At 43.5% G+C, this 22,906-nt stretch overlaps 1 protein-coding gene across 1 annotated transcript; it reads left to right on the top strand.

Annotated features, from left to right (window-relative positions):
- Positions 1 to 15,932: 15,932 nt before the first annotated feature.
- LOC100999710 (tubulin beta-8 chain-like) lies at positions 15,933 to 22,401 on the top strand. Its single transcript, XM_017954519.3, has 4 exons — positions 15,933 to 17,586; positions 17,858 to 17,966; positions 18,045 to 18,155; positions 18,639 to 22,401. The coding sequence occupies exons 1-4, from the start codon at positions 17,530 to 17,532 to the stop codon at positions 19,676 to 19,678; spliced, it is 1,317 nt and encodes a 438-aa protein (XP_017810008.3). The 5' UTR covers positions 15,933 to 17,529; the 3' UTR covers positions 19,679 to 22,401.
- The last annotated feature ends 505 nt before the right edge of the window (positions 22,402 to 22,906 follow it).

The raw sequence follows: 22,906 nt of genomic DNA on the forward strand, positions 1-22,906 counted from the left end.
TGTTACATAAACATATTTACCATCAGACTTTGGATTTATGGGTCAAACAGTATATAAATGTGATTAGAGGCTTACAGTTTACACTTTTCTGGTTCTCTCAAATTTTTTTCAAAATAGCATATACCTTTCTAAACAATTGTTAGTATATTTTTTAAATGAACATTAAAATGTATATTTTCCAAAAACAAAATATAACTTCCATTGGTAAATGGTGTTGTTGAGATTCGACAGACAACTTCTCTTGGGAACCATTTAATCACTGCTCGGTTAGCACTCTGTCCAGAAATGTCAATGGCTTTAAAATATAACAGTATATCATACAACTAAACTTACCCTTATTCAGTATTGTACAATATTTAGTGGTTGTTCTAGCTATCTCTTGCTGAATAGTAAGCCATTCTAAAACTTAAGGTATTATTTATTGTTTAATATTGTTTATTGTTATTATTTGTTTAGTAATTGTTAGTAATTTTAAATAACATTATTTCTCATGGTTTTGTGGGTTGACAGGTGCTACAAAAGTTCTACAGCAGTTGGTTGGCTGCTGCTGAAGTCCCCTGAAAGCTCAGCTAGGCTAAGGAGCCTAGATGGTTTATTCACCTGGCTGGCAGTGCATATTGGCTGCTGTGTGTGGTGCCTGTCTGACCTCTCCATGTTACCTGGAGTCCCCTGAAAGCTCAGCTAGGCTAAAGAGCCTGGACGGGTTACTCGCCTGGCTGGCAGTGCATATTGGCTGCTGTGTTTGATGCTTGTCTGGCCTCTCCATGTTACCTGGAGTCTTCACGACGTGGTAGTTGGTCCCAAGACACACAGGCAAATACTACACAGCTTCTTATGACCTCACCTTGGAGGTCCTAGAATATGACTTCTGCTCCATCCTATTGGTAAAGCAAGTCATTGTGAGCAGCACCGATTCAAGGAATGGGAGACTAGACTCCACCTGTCAATGTAAAGAGCAGCATGCACATGCAGGCAGGAAAGAAATTGAGGGCATTATCTTGAAGACTATCCTATCACACCGTTATTCCAGCTAATGGACATTAAGTTTTAGATGGGTAGTACTAGCTACTCATGTCTCCCCCAGAAACCCAAGCTAGGCATGGACATATTGAAGAGAATGTCATTACCATTGAAAACCTAGAAATATCACATGTGATGACTCAGATTAATTTAGTGTGTCAGTTACATCAATATAATTCCCTTCTTGTATCCCTAAATATGGTAAAACAGAATTGAATTCTACAAAAGTCTTGTGTCTGTTTTCCTATGGAATAATTAACAAACCCAATAAATGTGTAAAGAGTATGAAGTCCAATTTATTTTAGATTTTTACCTCTTAATTTCAAAGCTTATAGAAATCCAGATATCTAATCATCATAATTTATAATGCCTGGAGCAGAAGTCCTTGTTCTGAGTATCCTGTGGCACGTTAAAAATGTAATACTAACTAGGAAATTTAAAACTCTTTTGTTGGTGATATTAAGAGAGCTGGCTAACTCATCAGCACAATTCACACAGATTAAGAATGGAGGTTACCCTGCTGAGTGGATTCATAATGATCAGAAAAAAAATCACAAAGGAGGAAAGGAGATAGAGAGGGAGAAAAATACTGTCAATCCCTACAATTAAAGAATTGTATATTTCAAATCAAACCAATTTGAAAAATGGTTTGATTTTGTATTTTTCAAAGGAAAGGCAGCTTATTGTGATAGAATGAGAATCCCACTTGTATGTCTTTTATTTTTATATTTTTGAGACGAGTCTCACTCTGTTGTCCAGGCTGGAGTGCAGTGGCGCGATCTCGGCTCACTGCAAGCTCCGCCTCCCGGGTTCACGCCATTCTCCTGCCTCAGCCTCCTGAGTAGCTGGGACTACAGGCGCTTGCCACATCGCCCGGCTAATTTTTTGTATTTTTAGTAGAGACGGGGTTTCACCGTGTTGGCCAGGATAGGCTCGATCTCCTGACCTTGTGATCCGCCTGTCTTGGCCTCCCAAAGTGCTGGGATTACAGGCGTGAGCCACCGCGCCCGACCCGTCTTCTTTTGAGAAGTGTCTGCTTATGCCCCTTGTCAAAGTTTTCATGGGGTTGTTTTCCTCATGTTCAACAACACTAATCATCAGAGAAATGCAAATCAATATGAGATGCCATCTCATATTAGTCAGGATAGCTACTATTAAAAAGTAAAAAAGTAAATTCTGGTTAGACTTCAGAGAAAATGCAATGCTTACACGCTGTTGGTGAGAATGTAAATTAGTTCAGCCACTGTGGAAAGCAGTTTGGAGATTTTTCAAAGAATTTAAAACAGAAGTACCATTTAACTAGCAATTCCACTACTGAGTATATATCCAAAATAAAATTAAAAATTCTACAAAAAGAAACCCCACACACGCTTGTATATTCATTATATTGCTATTCACAATAGGGAAGACATGGAATTAACTTGTGTGTGAATCAATAAACTGGATTGAAATATGTGCCACACATACACCATAAGATACTATGCACACATTAAAAAGAATACAATCATGTCCTGTGCAGCACCATGGATACGTCTGGAGGCCATTATCCTAAGGAAATTAATACAGGAACAGAAAACCAAATACTACGTGTTCTTGCCTGTAAGTGGGATCTGAACATGGGGTACTCATGAATATAAAGTTGTCAGCAATAGACACTGAGAACTACTAGATGAAGGAAAGAAGGAGGAGGGCAGGGGTTGAGAAACTCTGGGTGCTATGCTCACTTCCTTGGTGATGGGATCATTTATATCCCAAAATATATGCTCACTTCCTTGGTGATGGGATCAACAATATTCCACATAACTCAGCATCACGCAATATATCCATGTGAAAAACCTAAAAACGTACTCCTTGAATCTAAAAAATTTAAGGTAGAGACAGAGTAAGGGGCAGAATAGAAGCCTACACCCTCGTCCCCCACACAAAAACACCAAATTCTCACAATTCACTACATTCAAGAAGCAGTGGTCAAAGGGACCAAAAATTGGGCGAACAATCCCAGTACCTGGCATCAACTTCATGTCACTGAAAGAGACATCGGAGAAGACAAACAAATGACAGTCTAGAAGCATGGATGCCACCTCTTTTTCAACCACCAGTAGTGGCCACATGGTGAGAGACTGGGTGATTGGGAGAGGGAGAGCACAGGTTGTGAGGCTTTGCAATAAACTCAGTACTACCCTGTCACAGTAAAAAGCAGAACCAGACTGTACTCAGCTGACATGTGCCAAAAGAGGGAGCACTTGGACTGGCCCTAGCAGGAGGATAATCTTCCATCTCAGTGTTGGGAGCTTGAGTCTTTACAAGCCTTGCCGTCATGACTTGATGTGCTATCAGACCTTAAGAGAAATGAAGGGGCAGTCTAGGCCACAAAGACTTCAATTATTAGGCAAGTCATACTCCAAGCTGGGCTCGGAGCCAGTGGAATGTGGAGGGTGAGGAGAATGTGGCCTCCTGAGACAACAGCCAGAGCAGCTAAGGGAGTGCTCACGACACCACTCCCCCACCCCCCACCCAGCAGCAGCCACACAACACAGAGAAACCTGTGAATTTGGGAGAGGGAGAGCACAGCGACTGGGGGACTTAACATTAAAGTCAGTGCTACCATGTCACTAAAGACTTGGCAGAATTCCTCACCTGCTAATTAAAGAACCCCTGTACCCAGAATAAAAACAGTGATACCCAGGCAATACACTGTGGGCACTGGGCTCTGAGAACTGCCAACTTCAGGTGTGACCCAGCACATTTCCAGCTGTGATAGCTACAGTGAAAGACTTCTTCTGTTTGAGAAAAGCAGCGAGAAAAGTAAAGGGAACTCTGTGCTGCACCTGATATACCAGCTCAGCTACATTGGGGTAGAGCACCAAGCAGATTCTTAGAGTCCCTGAGTCCAGGCCTAGGGGCTTGGTCAGCATTTCTACACTCACCCTGGGCCAAAGGTCGAGTCCCAGGCATTGCAGAATTTATCCCAAGCTAACCAAAGAGTCCTTGGGCTTTAAGTGAGAAACTGATGATGATTTGGCAGAACCCCCACCATGAGCCAGTGATGTTGGCAGTCATGGAGGAGGCTCCTCTACCTGCAGACAGGGGAAGGAAGAGTAGAAAGTACTTTGTCTTCTGCCCTAAGTGCCAGGTTAGCTACAGTAAAATAGAAGAGCAGGTAAATTGTGAAGATTCTATGCTTTAATCTCTGGCTCCCAGATAGCATCTGTGGACCCACTCATGGCTAGGGGAACTTGCCGCCCTATAGGCAGAGACACAAACCTGGCTGGCTTTGCCATCTACTTATCACAGAGTCCTAGGGCTTTGAGTAAACTGATATGGTAGTCAAGTAGTGGTTACAGTGGGCCTTGGGTGAGACCAAGTTCTGTGCCTACTTCAGGTGTGAACCAGCACAGTCTCAGTGGTGGTGGCCACAGGGGTGCTTATGTTACCCCAACCCCAGCTACCCATGCCTCAGCACAGAAAGAGAGACTCTGCTGGTTTGAGAGTAAGTAAGGGAAGACAACAAGAGTCTCTACTTGGTGAATCAAGATAATTTTTCTTGTTTTCTTGTTTGTTTTTGTTTTTGTTTTTGTTTTTGACATGGAATTTCACTTTTGTTGCCCAGGCTGGAGTGCAATGGTGCGATCTAGGCTCACCGCAACCTCCACCTCCCAGGTTCAAGCAATTTTCTTGCCTCAGCCTCCCTAGTAGCTGGGATTACAAGTATGCACCACAACGCCTGACGAATTTTGTATCTTTGGTAGAGATGGGGATTCTCCATGTTGGTCAGGCTGGTCTCAAACTGCCGGCCCCAGATGATCCACCCGCCTTGGCCTCCCAAAGTGCTGGGATTACAGGCACGGACCACCACACCCGGCCAAGAGAATTTTTCTTGATGCTAATCCAAGGCCACCAAGGCAGTACCTCTACGTGTTTGCATAAACTACTGTGTTATTGGGCTTGGGACCCAAGTCTCTTTGAATACCTGGAAAGTGTTCCCAAAAATAATGGGCACACACGAGCCCAAACTGTGAAGACTACAATAAAGACTGAACTCTTCAATGCCCAGATATAGATGAACATCTACAAGCATCACGACCAACCAGGAAAACATGACCTCACCAAACAAGCTGAATAAGGCACCAGGGACCAATCCTAGAAAAACAAAGATATGTGACCTTTCATACAGGAAATCCAAAATAGCTGGTTGAGGTAATTCAAAGAAATGCAATATAACACAGAGAAGGAATTCAAAATTCTATCAGATAAATTTAACAATGAGATTGAAATAAAAAGAATAAAGCTGAAATTCTGAAGTTAAAATGCTATTGTCATAGTGAAGAATGGATCAGAATTACTTAAAAGAATTGATCAAAGAGAAGATAGATTTAGTGAACTTGAAGCCAGACCATTTAAAAATACAAAGTCAGAGGAGACAAAAAAAGAATAAAAAATAAAGCATGCCTATGGAATCTAAAAAACAGCCTTAAAATAGCAAATCTAAGAGTTATTGGCCTTAACGAGGAGGTAGAAAAAGAGATGAGTTGAACATATATTTAAATAAATAATATTTATTAAATAATTCCTCAACATTTGATATCAACATTCAAGTAAAAGAAAGTTACAGAACATCAAGCAGATTTAACCCAAAGAAGACCACCTCAAGGCACTTAACTGAACTCTCAAATGTTAAGGATAAAGAAATGATTCTAAAAGCAGCGAGAGAAGAGACACAAATAACATTCAATGGAACTCCAATACATCTGACAGCAGACTTTTCAGGGGAAAATTTACAGGTTGACATACTACAAAAGCCGAAGGGAAAAAAAAAAAAAAAGACTTTTACTTTAGAATAATGTATCTGGCAAAAACGTCCTTTAAACTTGATGGAGAAATAAGAACTTTTCCCAACAAACAAAAACTGAGGGATTTCATTAACACCAGACCTGTCCTACAAGAAATGCTAAAGGGATTTCTTAACCTAAAAGAAGAAAAGTTACTGAGCAATAAGAAATCATCTGAAGGTACAGAACTCACTAGCAAGAGCACATGGAAAACCACAGAATATTATAACTTGGTAATTATGGGGTGCAAAAATCTCACATAGAAAGAGTAAACAATAAACCAATAAAAAATAATAACTACAACATATTTCCAAGACATAGACAGTAAAATAGGGAATGAAGAGAAATGACAAAAAGTTTAAAAGAATGGCCATAAAGTATAGAGTTTTTATTAGTTGATTTGCTTGGTTTCTTTGTTTATGCAGTGTTAAATTGTCCACAGTCTAAAATAATGTATTAAATTATTTTCAAGCCTCATGGTAATTTGAAATCAAAAAGTGTACCACAGACGTATAAAAAGTAAAAAGCAAGAAATTAGATTATAATACAAGAGAAATCACCTTCACTAAAAGGAAGATAGAAAGAAAGGAAAGAAGGAAGGGACGACAAAAATCAATCAGAAAACAAATAACAAAATGGCAGGAGTATGAGACTTGGACACAGGAAGGGGAACATCACACACCAGGGCCTATTGTGGGGAGGGGGGAGGAGGGAGGGATAGCATTAGGAGACATACTTAATGTAAATGACGAGTTAATGGGTGCAGCACACCAACATGGCACACGTATACATATGTAGCAACATATGTATATATACACATATATACATACATATGCACATTGTACACATGTACCCTAGAACTTAAAGTACAAACAAAAGAGCTTATCAATAATAACTTTGAATGTAAATGAACTAAATACTCCAGTCAAAAGAAAAATAGTGGATGAATGGATAGAGAAGCAGGACAATAATCTGTGACCTACAAAAAAAAAAATACTTTACCTATAAAGATACATTTAGACTGAAAATAAAAGGATAGAAAAAGTTATTCCATGCCAATTGAAACCAAAAAGAGCAGAAATAGCTATACTTACACCAGACAAAATAGATTTCAACAAAAGACTGTAGGAAGAGATTTAAAAGGTCATTATGTAATAGTAAAGACATCAATTCATCAAGAGGATATAATAATTAAAAATATATATAAACCCAATACTAAAGCACCTAGATAAATGAAACAAATATTGTAAGAGCTAAAGAAAGAGACCTCAATACAATAATGGCTGGACACCTCAACACCCTACTTTAGTCATTGGATAGACCTTCCAGACAGAAAATCAATAAAGAAACATCAGACTTAATCTGCAGTATATAACAAATGAACCTAATAGATATTTACAGAAAATTTCATGTAGAAGCTGAAGAATACACATTCTTCTCCTCAGCACGCAAGTTATTCTCAAGGATAGACCAAATGTTAAGTAACAAGTCTAAACACATTCCAAAAAATTGAAGTAATATCAAGCATTTTGTCTGACTACAGGGAATAAAACTAGAAATCAATTAATTAAAAAAGGAATTTCAGAAACTATACAAACACATGGACATTAAACAATATGCTCCTGAATGATTAGTAGGTGAATAAAAAAGAAGAAAATAGAAAAATTTCTTGAAACAAATAATAATGGAAACATAGCATAGCAAAACCTATGGAATATAGTAAAAGAGGTACTATTATAAAAGGAAAATTTATAACTGTAAGTGCCTACATAAAAAACAGAAAAACTTCAAATAAATAACCTAACAATACATCTTAATTAATTAGAATAAAAAGCCCAAACCAAACCCAAAATTAGAAAAAAAGAAATAATAAAGATTAGAGAGGAAGTAAATAAAGTTAAAATGACAACAACAATGCAAAAGATTAATGAAACAAAAAGTTGATTTTTTTGAAAATCAAAACAATTGACAAATATATAAACAGGCTAACTGAAAAACAGAGAAGATACAAATTAGTAAAATCAGAGGTGAAAAAGGAGACATTACAAGTAATGCTTCAGAAAATCAAAGGATCATTAGTGACTACTATCAGCAATTGTATGCCAACAAAATAGAAAACCTAGAAGAAATTAATTCTTAGACACACACAACTGACCAAAATTGAACTAGGAAAAAATCTAAAACCTGAACAGATGAATAACAATTAACAAAATTAAAGCCTTAATTTAAAAAGTCTGTAGGACCAGACTGAAAAATAGAGAAGGAAAGGACATTTCCAAACTCATTCTTTGAGGCTAGTATTACCCTGATATCAAAATCAGACAAAGACACATTAAAAAAGCAAACTACAGGCCCATATCTGAGAACATTGGTTCAAAAATTTGCAAAAAAACTAGCAAACTTAATTAAACAATACATAAATAGGTAATTCATAATGACCAAGTGTGATTTATCCCAGGAATGCAAGGATGGTTCAATATACAAATCAATCAATGTGACATATCACATAAACAGAATGAAGGGGCCGGGCACAGTGGCTCACGCCTGTAATCCCAGCACTTTGGGAAGCCGAGGTGGTTGTATCACCTGAGGTCAGGAGTTTGAAACCAGTCTGGCCAACATGGCGAAACCCTGTCTCTACTAAAAATACAAAAATTAACCAGGCATGGTGGTGGGTGCCTGTAATCCCAGCTACTCAGGAGGCTGAAGCAGTAGAATCACTCAAACCTGGGAGGCAGAGGTTGCAATGAGTTGAGATCATGCCATTGTACTCCAGCCTGGGTGACAGAGGGAGACTTCATCTCACAAAAAAAAAAAAAAAGGGGGATAAAATCCATATAATCATTTCAATTATGCTAAAAAATTATTTGATAAAATTTTATATCTTTAATACCAAAAACCCTTTGAAAACTGGGTATGGAATGAATATTCCTCAACATAATAAAAGTCATATAGGACAGACCCACAGCTAGTATCAGACTAGGTGGGGAAAAACTAAAAGCCTTTCCTCTTAAATCTGGAAGATGATGAGAATGTCCACTTTTACCACTGTTATTCAAAATAATTCTGAAAATCCTATCTGGAGCAATCAGACAAGAGAAAGCAATAAAAGGCATCTCAATTGGAAAAGTAGTGAAATTATCTTTTTTTTGCCAATATACAATCTTACATTTGAAAAAGCATAAAGACTCCTCTGATAGGGTTTCAATGTGTGTTCCCTCCCAAATTTCATATTTAAATGTAATTCTCAATGTTGGAGGTGGGTCTGGTGAAAGGTGATTTAACTATCAGGCTGGATTACTCATAAATGGCTTAGCGCCATCCCATTTGGTACTATCCTCATGAGAGTGAGTGAGTTCCTATAAGATCTGGTTACTTAAAAGTGTGTAACAACTTGCCCCTCTGTTTTTTGCTCCTGTTTTTTCCCTGTGATGTGCAAGATTCTGCTTCAACTTCTGCCATGACTGTACACTTGCAGAGGCCTCCACAGAAGTGCATGCAAGTGCTATGTCTTCTCTACAGCCTGTAGAATCATAAACCACTTAAACCTCCTTTTAAAAAAATAACTTACCCAGTCTCAGGTATTTACAGTTATGCAAAAATAGCTTAATACAGAAAATTGGCACCAAGGAGTAGAACATTGTTATAAGAATACCTGAAAATGTGGCATCAGCTTTGTAATTGAGTAAACAGGCAGAGGTTGGAAGAGTTTGTAGGACTCAGAAGAAGACAGAAAAATAAGGGAAAGTTGAGATTTTCTTAGAGACTGGTTGAATGGCTGTGACCAAAATGCTGATATTGATCTGGACAGAGAAGGTTGAGCTGAGGAGATCTCAGATGAAAATTAGAAACTTATTAGGAATGAAGCAAAGGTCATGCATGTCATCTTAGCAAAGCAGTTGGCTGAATTTCTGTCATGCCCTAGGGATACATAAAAGTTTGAATTTGAAATTGATGATTTAGGGTTTCTGTTGGAAAAATGTCTAAGCAGCAAATCATTTGAGATGTGGTCTGGCTGCTTCTAACAACCTATGCTCACATGTTCTAGCAAAAAACAAAACAAAACAAAACAAAACAGTTGTAACTTATACTTACAGGGGAAGCATAGTGTAAAAGCTTGAAAACTTTGCAGCCTAGTCATGTGGCTGAAAAATAAAAAGTTTATATAAAAGAGGAACTCAGGAAGGCTGTGGAGCAACCACTTGTTAGAGATATTTGTATAAACTAAAAAAAGCAAGTGTTGATAGCCAAGACAATGGGAAAGAGGAATTGAAGGCATTTTAGAAATTTAAAAGGCAGCCCTCCATCACAGGCCCTGAGGCCTAAAAGAAGAGAAGAGTTTCTGTGATCAGACCCAGGACCTGCTGTCTTGGGTAACCTTGGAACATGGCTCCCTGCATCCTGGCCACTGCTTCAGCTTCAGGTATAGGTCAAATTGACCCAGGGCAACTCCAGTCACTGCTTTAGAGGGTGCAAGCCATAAGCCTTGGTAGCTTCCATGAGGTGTTAGGCCTGGGAGAATACAAAATGCAACAGTTGAGACTTGGGAGCCTCCACCTTTATTTCAAAGGATGTATGAAAAAGCCATGGTGTGCAGGCAGAAGCATGCTGTAGGGGTGGAGCCCTCATGGAGAACCTCTACTAAAACAATGGAGAAAAGAAATGTGGGGTGACAGTCCCCATGCAGGCTCCCCACTGGGGTATGGCCTAGTAGATCTGTGAGGAGAGGATCACTGTCCTCCAGAGCCCAGAATGGTAGATATAGCTACAGCTTGCACCTTGCACCTGGAAAAGCCAGAGGCACACAATACCAGCCAGAAGCAGACAATATCAGCCCATGAGAGCAGCTGTGGGGACTGAACCATGCAAAGTCACAAGGTTGAACTTCCCAAGGCATTAGTGTGCCCTGGAAATGGGACACAGAGTCAAAAATAATTATTTTGGAGCCTTACAATTCAATAACTGCCCTTCTGGGTTTCAGATTTTCATGGGTCCTGTGGCCCCTTTCTTTTTGCTGATTTCTTCCTTTGAGAATAGCAGTATTTACCCAATGCCTCTGCCCCATTTGTATCTTGGAAGTACCTAACTTGTCTTTTATTTTACAGGCTTATAGGAGGAAGAAACTAGCTTTGTTTTAGATGAGACTTTTGACTTTTGAGTTAAGGCTGAAATGAGTTAAGATTTTGGGGATTATTGGGAAGTCATGATTTTATTTTGAAATATGAGAAGGATATAAGATTTGGAATCACCACGGGCAAAATGATATGGTTTGGGTGTGTGTTCCCACCAAAATCTTATATTGAAATGTAATCCTCAATGTTGGAAGTGGGCCTAGTGGGGAGGTGATTGAATCATAAGGGCAGGATTTCCATGAACAGTTTGACATCATTTCCTTTGTTGCCATTTTCACAATAGTAAGTTTTCATGAGAGCTGGTTATTGACAAGTGTGTAGCACTGCGCCCCTGCCCTCACACTTACCATGGGATGTGCAAGCACTGGATTTATTTTCCACCTTGATTGTCAGTTGTCAGAGGCTTCATCAGAAGCAATCACCAGTGCTATGTTTTCTGTACAGCCTGTACAACCATGAGCCAGTTAAACCAATTTCCTTTATAAATTAACCAGTCACCAATTATTTTTATAGCAATGTGAGGATGACCTAATATATTCACCAAAAAACTATGATAAGTAATAACTTGAGTAAATTTGCAGAATACAAAATCAACACACATAAATCAGTAGGATTTCTATATGCCAACAGTCAACAAATTGAAAAAGAATTTAAAAAATGTAATACTATTTGCAGTAGCCACAAATAAAACAAAATGTGTGGAAATTTACCAAAGAAATAAAAGTTCTCAATAATTAAAACTGTAAAACACTGATAAAAGAAATGAAAGAGGACCCAAAAATTGGAAAGATGTTTTTATGTTCACAGATTGGAAGAATCAGTATTTTTTAAAATGTTCATACAATCCAAAGCAATCTGTACATTTCATACCATCTCTATCAAAATAACAGGCCAGGGGCGGTGGCTCATGCCTGTAATCCTAAAACTTTGGGAGGCCGAGGTCAGTGGATCATGAGGTCAAGAGTTCAAGACCAGCCTGGCCAACCTGGTGAAACCCCATCTCTACTAAAAATACAAAAAAAGTTAGCCAGGCTTGGTGGCGGGTGCCTGTAATCCCAGCTACTCAGGAGGCTGAGGCAGAGAATTGCTTGAACCCAGGAGGTGGATGTTGCAGTGAGCCAAGATCGCATCACTGCACTCCAGTCTAGGTGACAGAGTGAGACTCCATCACACACACACACAAAAAAGACATTCCTCACAGAAATAGAAAAAAAAATTTAGATGGAAGAAACACCCTAATAGCAAAACAAAACTGGAGGAATTCCATTTCCTGGTTTTAAATTATACTACTAAGTTACACTAAGTGTCCGGAGCTGCACGCCCCGGCCATAGCGAATGATAATTGACGATTAAAAACGCCTGAGCTTTATTCATTTCCACCTTACACCTCCTCCCTATCTTTGCCTTTTCCCCTGTATTAATACCTCATAGAAGATGGCGCTCTTCCTGCTTCTTCTTCACCTATTTTTCCCGCGCCCGCGAAAATTGCTACCTGATAGCGCAGGCGCCACATGACGTTCGACCAGAGAAACCAATACCTACTTGGTCACACCCTCCGTGATGAGATCATCTCTGCCTCTGGCTCAACCCCTTCCCCTCCAAGTGTATATAAGGAACTGCATTACCGCCATTAAAGAGAGAGACTTGATCAGAGCACTGTCTTGTCTTCATTTCTCCTATCTCTTGTTCCCCAAATTCCCACCCCCTCTTCCAGGGCCTGCAGTGACGATCCCGCGGGCCGGGATAACTAAGTAAAACAGCATGACACTAGCATAAAAACAGACATAATGACAAATGGAACAAAATAGAGACTTTAGAAACAAACTCATACAGCTAAACTAAACTTATTTTCAACAAAAGTGCCAAGAACATACAATAAAAATTAAGACAGTTTTTGTAATAAATGGGCTGGGAAAACTGGCAAGCCATAGGCAGAAGAATAAAACTAGAACCCTATTTCTTGCCACATACAAAAATGAAATTAAAATGAATTAAAGACTTAAACCTAACACCTCAAATTATCAAACTTTTACAAGAAAACATTGGGGAAACTCTTTAGGGCATTAGTTTGGGCAAAAATTTCTTAAATAATGCCCCATAAGCACAGACAACTAAAAAAAACATGGACAACTAGGATTACAGCAAGTCAGAAAGCCTTTTTAAAGTGAAGGGAACAATAAACAACGTAAAGAGAAAATCCACAGAACGGGAGAAAATATTTGTAAATTATTCATTTGAAAAGCAATTAATAGCTACATGATATGGTAAGCTTTGTGTACCCACCCAAATCTCATATTGAATTGTAATCCCCAGGTTTTGAGGGAGAGACCTGGTAGAAGGTGATTGGATCATGGGGGTAGTTTCCCCCATGCTGTTCTTCTGATAGTGAGTGAGTTCTCATGAAATCAGATGGTTTTATAAGGGGCTCTTCTCCCTTTGCTTCACATACATGCTCTCTCACCTGCTGTCATGGAACATGTGCCTGCTTCCCCATCTGCCATGATTGTAAGTTTCCTGAGGCCTCCCCAGCCATGTGGAGCTGTGAGTCAATTAAATCCATTTCCTTTATAAATTACCCAGTCTTGCCAGGTGCGGTGACGCATGCCTGTAATCTCACCACTTTGGGGAGCTGAGGCAGGTGGATCACAGGTCAGGAGTTCAAGACCAGCCTGACCAAGATGGCGAAACCCCATCTCTACTAAAAATACAAAAATTAGCCAGGCATGGTGGCAGGTGCCTGTAATCCCAGCTACTCAGGAGGCTGAGGCAGAGAATTGCTTGAACCAGGAGGCGGAGGTTGCAGTGAGCCAAGATTGCCCCATTGCACTTCAGCCTGGGCAACAGATCAAGACTTCACCTCAGTAAATAGATAACCCAGTCTCAGGTAATTTTTATAGCAGTGCAGAAAGAGACTAATACACTACAATATATTGAGTTCAAAAATTCTGTAGAAAAAATGTAATAATCCAATTAAAGAGTGGACAAAAAATTTAAATAGACATTTATGAAAGAAGACATACAAATGTTAAACAGGCAAATGAAAAGGTGCTCCACATCACTGATCATTATAGAAATGCAAATCAAACCCAAAATGAGATATCATTTCACTCCAGTTAAGGTGGCTTTTATCCAGAAGTCAGTCAAAAACAAATGCTGTTGAGTATGTGGAGTGAAGGGAACCCTTGTACACTGTTGTTGGGAGCACAATTAAGGACAGTTTGGATGCTCCTGATTTAACTAAAAACAGAGCCACTATATGGTCCAGCAATCCCACTGTTCAGTATATTCCTAAAGGAAATAAATTCAAAGACATATTGTAAATCAAAGACATATTGGCACTCTCATGCTTGCTACAGCAGGGTTTGTAACAGCCAAGATTTGGAAGGAACCTAAATGTCCGTCAACAGATGACTGTTGATAGAGAAAATGTGGTACATATACACAATGTAGTACTCTTCACCTATAAGAAAGAATGAGAGTCTGCCACTTGCAATAACATAAATGAAACTGAAAGTCTTTATGTTAAGTGAAATAAGTCAGGCACAGAAAGACAAATGTCACATGTTCTCACTTATTCATGGGTGCTAAAATTCAAAACAATTGGTGTCATAGAGATAGAGAGTATAAGGATGGTCACCAGAGGCTGGAAAGGGCAGTGAGGGAACAGGGGGATAGTGGGGATGCTAAATGGGTAAAATAAAATGGTCAGAAAGAATGAATAAGACATTATTTGATAGGACAACAGAGTGATTATAGTAAAAAATAATTTAACTTACATTTTAAAAACCTAAAAGAGGCTGGGCACGGTGGCTCAAGCCTGTAATCCCAGCACTTTGGGAGGCCGAGATGGGCAGATCACGAGGTCAGGAGATTGAGACCATCCTGACTAACCCGGTGAAACCCCGCCTCTACTAAAAAATACAAAAAACTAGCCAGGCAAGGTGGAGGGTGCCTGTAGTCCCAGCTACTCGGGAGGCTGAGACAGGAGAATGGCATAAACCCGGGAGGCAGAGCTTGCAGTGACCTGAGATCCGGCCACTGCACTCCAGCCTGGGCAACAGAGTGAGACTCCGTTTCAAAGAAAACAAACAAACCAACAAAAACCTAAAAGGGTATAATTGGATTGTTGATAGCACAAGCTATAAATGCTTGAGGGGTTGGACACCCCATTTTTTATTATGTATTACTGCATGCCTGTATCAAAGTATGTCATGTACCCCCATAAATATATACACCAACTATGTACTCACAAAAATAAATTAAAAACTGAAATTAAAATTAAAACCAAAGGGAGGAGGGTATAATGAGGAATGTGTGACCCGTGGCTTGAACTACCTTTCAGGTGAACTTTGAAATGTCCTTATCCAAGAAGAGGGGTCCATTTAGTCAATAGGAGCTTAGAAAATAATTTTTAGTTTATTAGCAGAGAAAAGGATTTTTAATCCTGAGCCATAACTCTCAGTCAATCGATCCCTCCAGGGAACCCTGTTCTTTGCTCTGGAGATAAACACTATTTTTCTTTTCCACTGAATAACACCACATTTCAAAATGGGGGGAAACATCTTGAAACAAAGAGGTACAGCCTCATTAAATTTGATTTGGTTTCAATTGTAATTAATTTAATCACATGTGTTCTAGAGTTTGTCCTTAGTCTTCTCCTACATTAGGCCCACGATCTGTTGAATTTGCTCAGCTCCATGCTCAACAGCAGGAAATCAGTTTGAATTATTTAAAAACCTCATTGTGGCTGGGAGTGGTGCCTCATGCCTGTAATCCCAGCAATTTGGGAAGCCAAGGTGGGCAGATCACTTGTTGTCAGGGGTTTGAGACCAGCCCAGCAGAGGGAAACCCCATCTCTACTAAAGACACAAAAATTGGCTGCATGTGGTGATTCATGCCTGTAATCACAGCTACCTGGGAAGCTGAGGCAGGAGAATTGCTTGAACACAGGAGGTGGAGGTTTCAATGAGCCAAGGTGGTGCACTGCACTCCAGCCTGGGCAACAGAGCAAGACTCTGTCTCAAAATAATAATAAATAAATACATAGGTACTCACAAGGCATCTAGAAGGTTAATACTTATGGTCTGAAAATAGCCACATTTTTTAGCTGGCCACAAATTACAATTGCAGAGTATTTGTGGCCATACAAGACACCTTCTACCAGATCTGAAAAGTGTATAAATGTCCTAGGAGTACAGCATTTTTTTGGTAAGGATTAATATTAATGAGCTAGCTTAGGTCAATGGGTTAATGGGTATTGTTAAAACAAATAGCCCCTGACTTTAGTGAGTACACCTGCACCTTCCAAGTTTAATTATAACTCTTTCTCTTTATAGTTACTTACAAGTAGAGACACTAAGAAAAGATGGTACATTCCTGCTCTTGTTTTCTGAGAATGTCCAACTCTGTAATGAAGTCATTTCTAATAAACTTGCTTCTTTCATTGTACAGACTCACCTCAAATTTTTTCCTGCACAAGATCTAAGAATCCTACTTTGTGGTCTGATTTAGGATCCTCTTTTCTAGCAACATCTTTCAGCAACACCTTGAAAGGACACCAAGACAAGACTCCCACTCCAAGGAAAACAATCCACACAGAATCAATCAGCTGACACCTACATGCTCTGTGCCTGACATGATCCAAACAGTCAGCAATTCTCCCCTTCTCCAGTTAAACCTGTCCAACATCCAGGTGAGAACTGGCAACTCTAATGTACTCAGATGCCTTTCTGCAGGAGATTCAAATATTTCCTAATGCTCACTAATACCTTCACTGGTTAGATCGAGGCATTCCCCACCCCATCTGAAAAAATGTTTACCAGAAGAAATAACTCCTGAGTTTGAGTCATCTAAAAACCTGCAAGGTGACAATGGCCCATCTTTCACAGCAGGCATATCCCAACACCTATCCTCAGCTTGAAGAATCCAATATTACCTTCACTCTGTGTGGAGACCGCGGTCCTCTGGAAAGGTGAAAGGGCTAGTCCTACTCTGAAGAAGACTCTAGCTAAATCAGACGCCTGACTGTCTCTAACACCCACAGCTTACTGAGAGTTTGAACTGCTCCAAAGTAAAACTTATAACGAAGTCCTGTCGAGTTAACATATGGAAGGCCTTTCCTAACCACAGATCTCCTAACAGAGGAAAGCACTCATCAATTACAAAAATATGTCATCAATCTAGGGCAGGTGCAAGGCACTCTGTGAGTATGGAAACTAGAGTCTTCCCCTCCCATATGGGAGGAAAATTTAGTTTCAGTTCAGCTAGGGATTTAGTCTTAGTAAAGACGTGGGAGGAAGTTCTCCAGCTGACCAGCTTTCCCCAATGTGGAAAGGACCACAGCAAGGATACCTGAGCTCTCCAACAGAGGGATTCACAGGTGGATACACCTGTGTGGAAGTGAAGCTGTTGCTTATTCTGGGAGCTGAATCCGAGGCTGAGGGAGGTTGGTGCGGGGCTATTTCAGCATCGGCGGAGGGCAGGCTGGGTCACTGCCTGTTTGCTCCTCCTCCTCGCGTTTCTCCTGCTGCCCTGATCCCGCCTTAGCCATGAGGGAGATCGTGTTCATGCAGGCCGGACAGTGTGGGAACCGGATCGGCGTCAAGGTTGGCAGCTGGGTCTCTGAGGGCCCAGCTCAGGCCTGTGGGTGGCCAGGGAAGATGTTGGCAGTGGCAGGGTCGGGGCCCCTGCACTGCAAACCCTGGGCTCCCTGCCGGGGGCGCGGTGGGACGACTGGGCGGCTGGCGAGTCGGCCGGGGTGGACCCCAGGGACACGGCGGCCTAGGGATGGGGGTGCGGATGAGGGTGGGGGTGGGAGAGGAGCTGGGGCATCCCCGTGGCTCAGCCCTGGCGTGTCTGGTCCCTCCCATCTCGCAGTTCTGGGAGACAATCTCTGATGAACATGCCATCGACTCCACTGGCACCTATCAAGGGTACAACCAGGGGCAGCTGGAGCGCATCAACGTGTACTACAACGAGGCCTGCGGTGAGACCCCCGACCTTCCCCCACCACCCTCCTGGGAACGCAGCTCTCCCCTTGCTCATGCCCTCCTGCCCCTCTCAGATGGCAGGTACGTGCACCGCACTGTACTGGTGGATCTGGAGCCGGGCACCATGGACTCTGTGCGCTCTGGGCCCTTCGGGCAGATCTTCAGGCCAGACAACTTCATCTTTGGTGAGTTGTGGGTGAGGACTGGGGTGAGGTTCTTTAGCGGCTCAAAATCTAGGAGTGCCCCAAGCGGTGGGAATTGTGGAGCCAGGGCCCCCGAACACCCCCCTATCCTCTGAGTCAAGTGGCTCCACTTGCCTCCTCAAAGGGCTTTGGGAGGAAGGCCCAGGTGTCTCCTCAAGGTGAAGAGCTACTGATGTAAACTCCCTGCAGGGAGCTGAGCTGGGGCCATGGCTACTGCCTTCCCTGAAAATGGGCAGGAGCCACCCGCAGCGAGGTCTGTTAGCGTGTCTCAGGTTTGACTCCTGACTTAATTTCTAACAGGGGAAGTTACTGTCCTGTAACTCTAGGGGAGGGGGTTTCATTTGCTCCACCTCCAGGGCGAATGGTGCTCTCACCTCACACGTGACACGTGGCCTCTTTTGCATTCTGGTGACCACTGATGACCATCTATATGGCCATCGAGTGACTGGCTGTACTGTCTTACAGGTCAGTGTGGGGCCGGAAACAACTGGGCCAAGGGGCACTACACAGAAGGCGCAGAGCTGATGGAGTCAGTGATGGAAGTTTTCAGAAAGGAGGCTGAGAGCTGTGACTGGCTGCAGGGTTTCCAGCTGACCCACTCCCTGGGTGGGGGGACGGGGTCTGGGATGGGTACCCTTCTGCTCAGTAAGATCCGGGAGGAGTACCCAGAGAGGATCATAAACACATTCAGCATCCTGCCCTTGCCCAAGGTGTCCACCACGGTGGTGGAACCGTATAACGCCACCCTGTCAGTTAACCAGCTCATAGGAAATGCAGATGAGACCTTCTGCATAGACAACCAAGCGTTATTCAACATCTGTTCCAGGACCCTAAAACTGCCCACACCCACCTATGGTGACCTGAACCACCTGGTGTCTGCCACCATGAGTGGGGTCACCACGTCCCTGCGCTTCCCAGGCCAGCTGAATGCTGACCTGCGGAAGCTGGCCATGAACATGATCCCGTCTCCCCGGCTGCATTTCTTCCTGTCTAGTTTTGCCCCACTGACCAGCCGGCGCAGCCAGCCCTACCGGGCCTTGACTGTGACTGAGCTTACGCAGCAGATGTTCGATGCTAGGAATATGATGGCTGCTTGCAATCCCCGTCATGGCCGCTACCTAAGGGTGGCTGCCATTTTCAGGGGTCGCATAACCATGAGGGAGGTGGATGAACACATGTTCTGCCTCCGAAATAAAAAAAGCAGGGACTTCGCTGACTGGCTCCCCCACAACGTCAAAACAACCGTCTGTGACATCCCACCCCGGGGGCTAGACAGGTCAGCCACCTTCATTGGGAACAACACGGCCATCGAGGAACTCTTCAAGCGTGTCTCTGAGCAGTTTACAGCACTGTTCCGGTGCAACACATTCCTCCATTGGTATACGGGCCAGGGGTTGTATGAGATGGAATTTACTCAGGCTGAGATTAACATAAAAGACCTGGTGTCTGAGTACCAACAGCATCAGGATGCCAAGGTGGAGGAGGAGGTGGAGTTGGAGGCCTAGAACTTTTCTTTTCTAGGTAAAGGGGGGAAGCAGTGTGGATTCTTTACTGTGTTCTGACTGCCATGTGTCACTACGCACTTGTTCGTTTGTGTCTTCACCTCTCCTCCTGCTGCATTTCAAAACATTTTCATAGTATACGATTTTGCCTAATAAAGCATTCTCATAGCATCTGGCTTCACCTCCAACTTCTTTCTATGGGCCCTCCGGCTACTGCTGCCATGTGTGCATGGTTGTCCTGCAAGGCTGAAGCCATCTAGGTTTATCACACGCCCAGGAACAAGCATTCCAGTTACTCCAGGAGGGGTGGGCATGGGCTGTGGACATGGCAGACAGGCTTCACATGAACTTGGGGATGTCCTGGGCCTTGGGCGGCTGCGTGGTGGAAAACCTGGTCCTGAAGGCAAGCTTTGGCTTATCCCATGTACCAAACTTCTAGGGGACCAGCTGGCCCTCTGTTTCTGCAACTCTAAAAGTGATCAGTGACCCTGGTGGGCAATGTCCCCAAAGTCCCATCCCAGCATAGAAATGTGGTCAGGCTCTGAACCAGCAATGAAGGGTGGGCAAGCAGGACCCCAGCCGCTCCATCACCATGATGGCCTGGGTGTGTTTGTGTGGCCTCATTCTCTTGAGGTGGACATGGGATATCTGGCAGGGACGAGTGGGCAGGAATCAAGCCCAGCATATACTCACATGCACTAAACCCTATGTAGAAGGGAATTAGGTCCTGGGGGCCATAGATGGCAGTTACCGGGCCTGTGTGCTCGGGGCAGTCTCTCTAGAGGCACAGATGGGGTTTCTGAGCAGGACCTGGGGAGACGGGCAGGTGCTCACAATGCTGCTTCCCCCAACTGGCAACCAGTGAGAAAAACCCCCGAGTGGAGGTCTGACCCGCCCCAGTCTGGAGGGCTGATGCTCTCTGGAAAAGTGGCTAATGTGTACTGTCTGCTGTCTCTGTCCCCCACTCCAAAACTTCAGGGCAAAAATAACCCAAGATTGTCAGGATGAGACTGGTGAGGGTGGCACCTTTGGGGATAGGTCCTTTAGCCTGGCAAAGTCTCCTCCCCAGCTTTCTCGGGGAGCCTGGACTTCAAAGCCTGCTTTGGGGGAGCTGTCAAATAAGAGATGTGTGTGCGTAAGCTGGGGCCGGGCAGCATGCACGGACAGTGGTTTTCTACCTGGCTCTTGTAGAAGTTGTCCATGGCCTGCGTGATGACCTCTTGGTAATTCCCACCCCACCCCCATCACGCAGATAAGATGAAGCCAGCATAGCCTGGGGATGGGCCGATGTAGAGGTTCTACCCCAGGTCCCCTGGACATACCCACCTGCCTCCGACATGTCAGGGAAACAGGTGAGGCCCCTTTTTGTTCTCTGAATGTTGACAATGGTGTATTGCAGCCAAATGGGAACGGGCAGGTAGGAGAGTGCCTCATCTGGAAAGAAGTGGCTCCTAGAAGCAGCTGGGAGAGGGGAGAGGTCCCCCATACTCCCCCCCAACCTGTTCTTGGAGCAGGAAAAGGGGCCTCTGTGACAGCCCTGCTCATTGGCTCTCACTCTGAGGGGTGTCCTTGCCCAACCCAGGTGTGCACCCATCTGAGATGGCCTTGCATGGACCTGGTTGGGAAGGTTCAGCTGCAGCAACCACTGGAACCTGCCCACACCTAATGTCTCCACTCACACATGGGGCTAGATGCTCCTCCCTCCTGTAGCGGTTCAGCCAGAGTGGCAGAGGGGGCAAGTCACTGCTGCAGTTCCCACCTGGGTCTGAGTGGCGGTCAGGCTTGGTGCCCATGTATTTCCCAATTACCTGGTTCCATCTGGGGGCTTCATGGACAGGAGTGGTGCTTTTCCAGGCCTCTTTTCCATATGCCAGTTACAGGCCCAAGTTTCCCAAGTTTCTGGAGCCCCTCTTCCAGCCTGGTAAGCGTGGTGTGTTGTAGGGGAAGGACATCAAGCCTACAGGCAGCAGAACCAGTCTGGGTATGTTCTCTACCCCTGGAGGCCCCTGGTTATTTACCTCCTTGGGTGAGAGTCAGCTTAGGTTCTCAATATTCTTGTAGGACTTCAGAAATGTACAGACGGGGGCCGAGGAGGGAGCAGGGGCTGGGACTGGCAGCTAACAGCGTAGTGGGGTTGTAGGGCTCAGATTGGTCTTGCAAGAAATTCAGGGAGGCTTGGATTTGCTGAAGCTCTAGACAAGCTTGGGCTTGGATATGGAAACAGCATGGAGCCGGGGCTCTTCTGCATGCTGGAGTCTGAGTATTTGCACCCTGGTGCACCCACAGGTGTTCCCCACCTGGAGAACAACTGTGGATAGAAGCCGGGAAAGTTGTGGAGGGAAGAGGAGGATGCAGGAGTCTCAGGGCAGCCCCAGCAGCCAGGCAGGGCCTCTGCAACTGAGAGGCAGATCCAGCCTGTTGGCCACTTAGAAGCTGCTTGGTCAGCTGCAGATCACCTGACTTCTGTTCAGCAGTAAATGGTGGTTGCAGAAGCACTTACCTTCTGGGACTTCTGAAGCTCGAAGGGGCAGCACACCCCACGTGCTGAGAACGTGCCGAACTCAGGCAAGCTTCTCCAAGAGCACCACATCAGATTAACATCCAACCTGTACAGGACACCATCAAATCTCCCCATCCCTCATTCCAACTGAAGAAAAGGGAGTCTCTGTCCTAGGGTAGCAAGCACAGGCATATCTATGCAGTGGTCACACGGCCCAGGTTGGGGAAAGGCCCTTGGATACATGTTGGTTTTACCAGGGACCATGGCTTGGGTTTGGCCTGGACCCCTGCACCCCAGGAGGCCGGTAGCCCCCTGCATGGGACAGGATTGGGAGGTGGGTGGGAGGGCTGAGCTTTGAGGGAAGCCATTATTTGACCTCATGGGAAGTGGTGCAGGTGGTTGTTGGTGGCTCAGTTTCGCAGGACCTGGGTGATCACCCAAGGAGTGAAAATTGCCTTTTTATGAGAAATTGCCAAAATTGATGCAAGCTCATCAGTTGAAAAGGTGAGTAATGCTGACAGGCGGCTTCACCTGCCCCTTCCCCACAAGTAACTGGTGTTCAGAGGTGGATTTGGTTCCTTCCCAGCCTTTCCCCTTTGCATGTAGCTGTGTGCACGTACTTTTGTGTGTACACACACATTCCCTGGAGGGGTTACTTTTATTTTTTTATTTGGGGGGATAACTAGTGAGGCAGCCGGACACTCGCTTATCTTGTCTTTTAAGTGTGGAGT

Source organism: Papio anubis, unplaced genomic scaffold, assembly GCF_008728515.1.
Source record: "Papio anubis isolate 15944 unplaced genomic scaffold, Panubis1.0 scaffold257, whole genome shotgun sequence".
Classification (NCBI taxonomy): Eukaryota; Metazoa; Chordata; class Mammalia; order Primates; family Cercopithecidae; genus Papio; species Papio anubis.